The 8,513-nt window shown below is 46.2% G+C and overlaps 3 protein-coding genes across 3 annotated transcripts in view; 1 reads left to right on the top strand and 2 right to left on the bottom strand.

Moving 5' to 3' along the window:
• The window catches only part of CNG03280 (glucose-6-phosphate 1-dehydrogenase, putative), a 2,216-nt gene extending 1,479 nt beyond the window's left edge, over window positions 1-737 (bottom strand). Inside the window, exons 1-3 of the mRNA XM_572045.1 lie at window positions 500-737; window positions 241-443; window positions 1-192 (exon numbers count right to left, since the gene is read on the bottom strand). The exon at window positions 1-192 is cut by the window's left edge and continues 369 nt beyond it. Coding sequence (XP_572045.1) covers window positions 1-192; window positions 241-442 — 394 coding nt within the window. The 5' untranslated portion in view covers window position 443; window positions 500-737. The remainder of the gene's footprint in view (window positions 193-240; window positions 444-499) is intronic.
• Window positions 738-1,719: 982 nt separating this feature from the next.
• CNG03270 (RNA-3'-phosphate cyclase, putative) lies at window positions 1,720-3,189 on the bottom strand. Its single transcript, XM_572043.2, has 6 exons — window positions 2,839-3,189; window positions 2,624-2,802; window positions 2,387-2,583; window positions 2,222-2,347; window positions 1,932-2,183; window positions 1,720-1,892 (listed from the first exon to the last, which is right to left on the bottom strand). The coding sequence occupies exons 1-6, from the start codon at window positions 3,050-3,052 to the stop codon at window positions 1,763-1,765; spliced, it is 1,098 nt and encodes a 365-aa protein (XP_572043.1). The 5' UTR covers window positions 3,053-3,189; the 3' UTR covers window positions 1,720-1,762.
• Window positions 3,190-3,424: 235 nt separating this feature from the next.
• CNG03260 (sterol 3-beta-glucosyltransferase, putative) lies at window positions 3,425-8,267 on the top strand. Its single transcript, XM_572041.2, has 15 exons — window positions 3,425-4,042; window positions 4,099-4,426; window positions 4,464-4,479; window positions 4,516-4,786; window positions 4,823-4,935; window positions 4,977-5,739; window positions 5,781-5,890; window positions 5,931-6,068; window positions 6,113-6,482; window positions 6,525-6,680; window positions 6,753-7,249; window positions 7,303-7,372; window positions 7,427-7,561; window positions 7,618-7,705; window positions 7,761-8,267. Exons 1-15 carry the CDS (start codon window positions 3,673-3,675, stop codon window positions 7,996-7,998), a joined length of 3,663 nt encoding a protein of 1,220 aa, XP_572041.1. The 5' UTR covers window positions 3,425-3,672; the 3' UTR covers window positions 7,999-8,267.
• The last annotated feature ends 246 nt before the right edge of the window (window positions 8,268-8,513 follow it).

Raw genomic sequence — 8,513 nt, 5'->3', positions numbered from 1 at the left:
TGTAGAAAATGCGGTTACGGGTTTTCCTATCGCGTTCAAGCTCCTCCACATGCTTGAGAAGCTCTTTATAACCAGCATCCTCGTCGTAAGGGCCCGATACGTAAGAAGAAAGTTCTTGGAATTGCTTGATCTTTTCCTGATCGCCCTTGATGTATTGAATTTCGCGCCTGTGGAACTCATCCTTATCCATCTCTGTGATGAATTAGTAAGACAGTCCCCGATGCACGTCATCGTACTCACTGGTTCTCGCATATCCAACAATATGAACATCCTTAGGCAAAAGGCCCTGAGTGAAAAGGGCAAAAAGGGCAGGGAAGGTCTTCTTTTTGGCAAGGTCACCACTAGCACCGAGCACGATAACGACAGTCTCGTCTGTAAGAGCTTCGCCGGATGCCTCCATGGAAGGAATGGTGCCTGATTTGTTGTTAGAAGGCGCCGCCATTCTCGAATATTAGAGTTAGCATAGCAGTTACGGCGAGATCACGGTTTTGCAACTTACTTGGATTTGATGATGTTAATGTGGATGGGAAATATGAAGGATAAAAACGAGCTCCGGATAAAATGTTGTTCAGGAAGCCAAGATGTGGGATGTGGATTCGACTATCGGCCGGACCGGAATATTGTGGGAGGCAGGTGGGCGAGGCGGTCACTCACGGCAAACAGCCATCGACGAATGACATATGCTTCCGCGTCAACGATGACTCATCATTCTTCTTCGTGCTCCCGCAGCAGCACTTATATATTTATTACTGTCTGTAATTTGCAGGGCAGTGAGGAAAGTTCGTTGTCTGTTGGGGGTTCACCCATTAAAAATTGTTCATGTTCCCTCGTTCAAGCAGCCTCTTCCTCCTGATCTTGACTGCTTGTCCTGACAGCATTTTCACCACGTCTTCCGTATAAATTTCATCTTCTCCGATTGCGGCATGCCGTATCATCCGCGACGACCCGACTCGATGATAAATAACGACCGAACTGCTATTATTCCGAATTAAATAAATGTTCTCATTCACCTCGGCAGCATCAGCAGCAGGAGGATGGTGGAGGCAGCGCGGCGGTTTTTATCATGACGTGTTTCTCTCAATTATTGCGTGCATTATCATTTTATTAGGGATTTTTCAGACTGAAAATGTATGTAAATAATAAAGATGCTCATCGTCGATTGCTCATTTCTTGGTTGATTATGCCCTGTAATAAAGAGCTTCTTGTGAGGGGTGCAGTGGTAACGCCGCATATAGTTCACCTACCATAGGTGCCTCCCCTGTATGACGGCCGATAGATGATTGATGAAAAGGTACGGCGTATGTGCTCCGTATTACAGTATGTACGCGATATATTTCCATTTCTTACTACAGGGAAGTGCGGCGCTCTCTTGTATCATCGCCCCATGGTCATCACAGCGCCAGCGACTTCAAAAAGGAACTCCCCCTGAGTCACAGCTTGTAAGCTGGACTACCTATTACTCATTCCAAATCCCCTCAAGGTCGTCCACCATGGTTATCCTCCAGGAAGGGAAGGTGAATGAAAGGTGATTTTTCTGCCGCCCAGGCATGTGTTGTATAGGTTATGATCTTTCGCAAACATTGTCAACGATACTCGTAGTCTTCTAATTTTAAACGTCATTCGTCTCAGGGAGATAGGACAAATGTATCTGGCTAGAAGTCTGATTTTCTGTTGGCAATTTATCTCTGGTGTAGTTAACCAACATATGCCAACTCGAGAAGTTGATTTACATATTCTATAAAGTAATCATCGAGGCCATGCCTTACGCCATAGACTTGTTGACGTTGCTATACCCAATGCCAATACAGCTAACCAATACCTCCCCAGAAGACTCCTCTGAAATTTTGTATTTAGTCCCAAAGAAAGTGAACATGTCACGGAAAAACTGAACACTAATGGGGTCAGCTCAATAGTTTCTACAGTCCACATACGTATACGGTGTCAAACTACCGAACAGGCACTTGCTGACATCTTCTTTCCCGAGGGCCATGAGCAGTGCCACGAGCCACTGGTGTTTGCTATCGATGCAACCCCCACGGCTAAGTTCTTCTAAAAGAAGACGGCTGGCAAATAAAGCAACATCTTCAGGAGTTGTAACTTCTCCTGCAACTGAGAGAGATTCTGCAGCATGTACAGCAGAAGTTGTACTTTGCGTAACCAGGGTTAAGCCATAGCCAGGAGATCTGTTGATAAGCTCATGTACATGAAATAGAGAACTCACTTTCCGGAGTCATCTCCTTTATAAACATCTGTGTAGAGATATACGTCGGGAACATATCTGTTCAACACTGATCGTGCAGATTCCACCATGCGATTTGCAAATTGTGGAGAAACACGAGTGGAGTAACTGCATCGTTAGAAAAAGGTACAAGGAAGGCAGACTTACGAGACTCCTCGAATCTTTTTGATTTTGCCTTTATCAACGAAATGTAAGGTATTCAACTGCCGGACGACAGGGCATTTGAAAAAAATCTGGCCACCGCCAAGGGGAGCGGATCCTCTCTTTTTAATCTGTAGTTCGAGTCCGTCTGAAATTCCAAAAAGATGTAAATGTGGAAGTGTGACAGTCCGAATCATATCAACCTTATCTATATCAGCACTTCTATAAGCCCTTAGAACTTACAGTCATGTCACGTCCCTCTTCACCAGTGACGCCATACAGTGTGATGTTGAACGGCTTCTTACAAAAAGGAGCAAGGGGGAGCAGTACTTCAAGGTAATATCCTATTGACCGACCAATGTGGCAGCTGTGATTGAAACTACCCCCAGGTAGTAATCCAGGATGAAGAATGAAAGAAGTACCTAAGGGTCAGCGAAAGACTAATAATGTGGCCTTACCTGTGACAGATATCTCAATCGTGCTTCCATTAGTGACCTTCTCTACCAGTCTTAGAAGGTTGACTTCATAGTCTCTGAGACCGACGTGGACATCATCTGAGCGTATACCATCAATCCGCATAGATTTGCCGGAAAGGATGGAAAGAAGAATGCGCTGCCGAAGGTGCCTGTGGCCGGTGAACCGCAAGATATCCTTCGAAGGGCCGGGCTGCATTATGGGAAAGGCGGAGTTGATGAAATGTGCTGAGAGGAGGAATCTAGGGAAGCCGGTTGGTCAAATAAATCGGCAGCTGAGCTTTTAACGATAATTGAGCGAGGAATTTGTGTGAGGACAACAACAAGGACAACGACGGAGGAGTGCAAGACGAAGTGTAACAGAGCTTCATGTTGAAAATAATATTTACCGATGATTACGTAATCATATCCTTATCAATGATCTTCAACGTTATTTATTTATAGATGGATTAATATGCGAGGGGGGACGGCGCCCGAGCCCAGCCCGGGGGGACGTCAGCCAGGCACGACGACGCTTTCACAAGCTTAGGCTTATCGAGGCGATCGAGGATTTGCCTATAAATGTACAGCCATTACACATGCTTATTCAAGCCCATATAACGAAACATCCCACAGAACCCATTATTTGCCGCCTACCCTGCTATCCTCACTCCAACCTTCACTATCCTCCGTCTAATCTTCCAAATTAGACAATCCGTCCCTGTGTTCGGACTTGAGCACATACAATCTCCTAAGGAGCTTCGATAATTTCATCTCGTCTAACCCATCTATCGTCGCCGCTATCGGAGTCAGCTCAGAGCTCGACACTTTTTTTTACGGATGCGGTGGTTCTCTCCATCAGAAGCGGTCCAGCGATCAGGCACGCCATGTGCTGCTCAACTGTTCGACCTCTTCAAATACATGGCGGGAGACAACTCAGATGGGGATTTTGGTCAGGGGGAAGCTGCTGAAGGTGAGGAGAACGAGGTCCTCCCCAACTTTCTCCCTCAAGGCGACAGACCTTCACCAGTGACTTGGGATGATCGTCCCTATGCTCTAGCCGATGATCCCCATCTGCATATAGCTTCTCAGGAGACTAGGCCCTCAACTCCTTCACGAGTGAAGCATGAAAAAGGAACTTCAACCTATCTTGAGGAAGCTGAAAAAGCCACTGAAAGAGAGCGGAATTCACTGAGCGCCCGACTGACAGGTTAGTACATTTAAATGCCACTATATACTGGAGGTGGCTCACCATCGAGCACTCAGCGATGTCATTGAGCAATCTGTCGAACGCGATGTTGTTGCGTAGCGGTAAGAAAGTCAAGAGAAGGCCTTTGCCCCTCAAGGATCAGGATCCTTCACCCGAAATAGGGGCCAAATCATCCATCCTTTTAACTCCGTCCGCATCCTTGGATGATTATAAGATAGGGGTGCTTGGGGATCTGTCTGAAAATGATATGCCCTTGGATGGTGACGACATCACTGACGAAGAGAAGATCGCGGCCATTATAAGCGAGTTTGGAGATATTACCAGTTTGTATGAGGACCAGGAACCTGAGAGAATTCTTGCTGAAAGCAAGGGTAGCGTGTTTAAGTGAGTCGTTGCCAGTTTTTCGAGAGCTGACGTCCAGGAGCGTCATGATGATAGTAGGTACCTAAAAACTGGCCTGGCTAACGGCACAGGGCAATTTGCATCTAACAACCCATCGTCTCCTCTTTCATGCCTCTATTCCTCCTGATTATGGATCCGGTGCCCTTTCCTCCACAGGGTCCGCAACAAACGACGCTACCGTCCGTCAACCGGACGTGCTCCAGGCTGGCCCAGTCACAGTTCATTACCCAGGGGCTATCAGACCCTCAAGGCGGGTGTGGATGGAATTAAGCTCGGAGATGGTCACCACCTATCCTGGTGCGGATGAAGCCAGTCGCGTGCGACCCCTCAGATGTGTTTTATGTAAGTCGATAAATCTGACTTCGCTGACATCTGTAGTGTCTTCTGTACGACAACTGGAACCAATAGATCCCGAACATCCTCGTGATTTTTATGTGGAGTACGAGACTGCTACTGGATGGAAGCGAAGCCACATCTCTGTCGACACTGAGGTAAGAGTTTTTTCATGGAATAAAACTGATCAGCGTATTAGCAATCAGCCGGGCAATGGAGACGGGCCTTCCATGCTGCACTATTCCGCCAAATGCGATATAAATGGCGCCAATCAAGTGGCTTTATCCCTCCCGACGATAACTGGTCAATGATGCGTGTCTGCATTCCATTGAGCAGAGTTACTCTTAAAGGCATTAGCAGCTATCATTCCTTTGCCACTCTAATGGGACTGGATGTGGACCTCGACGTCGTGTTGCATCCGGCTTTTTCATTTTTGTCAAGCATTGAAAACCGCATACCTGATGCTCCTCATAAACTCAAGCTTATACATCCGTCCTCTATATCATCAGTTAAGCCACCAGCTCTTCCATGCTCCAAAACAACGTCTCGAAAATCTTCACTTTGGAGGGGAGACGCTGATGCTGCCAGATCACCTGATCTTTGGAACGGCTCTCAAGCTAATCCGGACAATCCAAAAGAACAAAAACTGCTTGAATTTAATATTGCCGTCCTCAACGAACAGGTATGGTTTGCTGAAGCGCTGCAATCTGCGGTGAATGCTTCTAAATTGCGGAAATACGCAGCAACAGCGAAGGAGCCTAAAATTGTCCTCGAAGTGGACGGACATGATTGCCTTGCTGCAGATGACGAGTTGGACTCAAAAAGCTTGGGGACGACAGGGTCCACTGAGTTGGACGAGGATGAAGATAGCGGCGATGACGTGCTGCAACAAACACGCAAGCGAGAGAAGGCTTTCATGGCTGCAAAAGTATTCGGTTTGAAGGAAGAAGATGGGATATGGAGTGAGTACTAAACAATGACATCCGTGACGCTAATTCAACAGTGAAACGCTGTTATATTGTAACGTCATTTCTGCCGGCCCGTGGCCATATTATTATAACGCCTCAGTATATTTGCTTCTGGCGCAGAGTAGCTGTTGGAACCGATATTAGAGTAAGCATGATTGTGCGCAATATTCTGCTGACCCGCTCAGTATCGCTTCCCGGTTGAAGACGTGGAAAATGTATTCATTGTTCCAGGAATACGGGTCCGCTTCCACGGGCTTGCTCTGCAGATAAAAGGACATGAAGATCTTCGCTTCGAATTCTGGAAACACTCGTCAAGGGATGAAGTGAGTGATTTTTGGGGCAACAGGCGAACTGACGACTGTGAAAGGTTATGGCACATATCAAATCATTGGCTGGAACAAGTTCAGGCGTTACAGCTCTCAGTTCAAAATCACCATCAGCCCGAACGTCAAACAGTGGAAAGCAGGTTATGGCAGTTTCCTCCAAGCAAACTTTTGCAGTACACCCCGCCGATATCCTTGCCCCCTCAAAAAGCTCTCTATTTCAACCACTGTCTGTGACAGATGATAGCCTACCGTACTTGCCGTTTGTTGCCAATAGTCCAAATTTTACCGCACGCCTAGAGCCACGCACTTTTGTGTGTCTTACCATTGGTTCGAGGGGTGATGTCCAGCCCTATATCGCATTGGGGCTGCAGCTGAAAAAAGATGGGCATAAAGTGGTGATAGTAACACATCGTGAGTTATTTATGGTCTGAAGTCCGCTCATAAAATTTCAAGTGGAATTTAAGGAATGGGTTGAGGGTTACGGAATTGAACACCGCGAAGCAGGAGGTGACCCGACTGCTCTGATGAAGCTCAGTCAAGAACATAAAATGTTCTCCCCTGGGTTCTTCAAAGAGTCATTGGGGTCGTTCCGTCAGTGGCTGGATAACTGTAAGCTGATGATCGTTCAACACAATTGCGGTCGATTGATAGCCTTTTATTGATTAACCTGTGCATTCACAGTATTGCTGGATTCATGGCAAGCATGTAAAGATGCGGATGTCCTCATTGAAAGCCCATCCGCCATGGCAGGAATACATATTGCGGAAGCCCTGAAAATACCATATTTCAGAGCTTTCACCATGCCTTGGACTAGGACCTCTGCGTATCCTCAAGCATTCTTAGTTCCAACATTTGAAATGGGACCTAGCTTCAATTATGCGACCTACGTACTGTTCGATAATATTATGTGGAAGGCAACCGCTCCCCAAATCAATCGCTGGCGTAAAAAGCACCTCAACCTGAAACCGACAGATTTGTCGACCCTCTCCATTACGAATGTCCCCTTTTTGTATAACTTCAGCCCCTCTGTTGTCCCAAAGCCGCTTGACTGGCATGACGATGTCATTGTTACTGGATACTGGAATCTGGAAGATAGTGACAGAGACTGGGTACCTCCAGCCGCATTGGAAGAGTTTATTGTTAGAGCAAATGAAAAAGGACGGCCTTTAGTTTACATTGTAAGTTTAGACATCTGGTAATAGTTAAGTTGGCGATAACAACAACAAACTAGGGTTTTGGATCTATTGTTGTCCCACAACCTGATGAGATGACTCGAAGTATAATCAAAGCGGTCGAAAAAGGTAATTGAAGGCGTTTGAGTAGAGTTCTAGTATGACTGATCTCCATTTCTGCAGCCAATGTTTGCGCAATCATTGCCAAAGGATGGTCTTCACGAGGTGGTGACCCAGCCAAAGAAGGGCAGAATATCACCTTCCCTGAAAGCTGTTATGGTATCGATAAAATTCCTCATGCTTGGTTGTTCCCAAGAGGTGAATACAGTTTGATAAGTCAAGTGTTTACTGGCCTGCTGATATTCCACCTGTAGTTCGAGCAGCATTACATCATGGTGGTGCTGGAACTGTTGGTGCCAGCTTAAGAGCTGGTATCCCTACCTTAATCAAACCCTGGTTCGGGTAAGCGATTTAAGGAAGCGGATTGACTATCGCGAACGAACTGACACTTTTAAAGAGATCAGTTCTTTTGGTCGATACGTGTTTCAAAACTTGGTGTTGGGTTGAAAGTTCCATCTTTGCGGTCTGATGATGTGGCTTCCGCCCTTATCAAGGCTACATCCGATAGGCTCATGATTGAGAAAGCGGCTCGGATCGGTGAACGCATACGGTCAGAAAATGGCGTGGCTACGGCAGTCAGTGCTATCAGCTACAACATCTCCAGGGCAGCAAATAATCGTAGAACAGCGAGATAAATTATATCTGTGGATAGAAATTAGCAGACTGACTCTGTCTCGGTCCCAAATGTATCATTAGTGTATCCCCTTTTTATCGCTTCCATCCTGAAACGCTTGTCAGATAAATTGACAGAGTGCTGGAAGTGTGGGTTATATACAATTGGGGTCGTGATAGCGCAGACTATAGATGAGTACTCTTGCTGGAAAAATAGGAAGACTAGCCAGTAAACGACATAACAAAACACGACGATGTACGTTAAAATAATAATGCATGCATAGATATCACCACTCAGGATGATGCAACAACCAGCGGGCCGACGTCGCATGCGCAACTATACATAGCAAAAGTAAAATGGAACTTATTTATGATAGATACTCGTACAATGACTACTGCGGAGGAACCGGTGGATCCAAACAATAGTAGCCGGCAGATGGAAAGGCAAACTATTAAGGGGCAGTATTGGTGAAGGTTTTTTCAGATAGATAAGACGAGAGGAGATGCAAAGGTAGCGAGAAACAAGACCGCAGTGCAA

This window comes from Cryptococcus neoformans, assembly GCF_000091045.1.
Source record: "Cryptococcus neoformans var. neoformans JEC21 chromosome 7 sequence".
Classification (NCBI taxonomy): domain Eukaryota; kingdom Fungi; phylum Basidiomycota; class Tremellomycetes; order Tremellales; family Cryptococcaceae; genus Cryptococcus; species Cryptococcus deneoformans.
The sequence above is the reverse complement of the archived record's forward strand: the minus strand, read 5'-3'. Positions and strand labels throughout refer to the sequence as shown.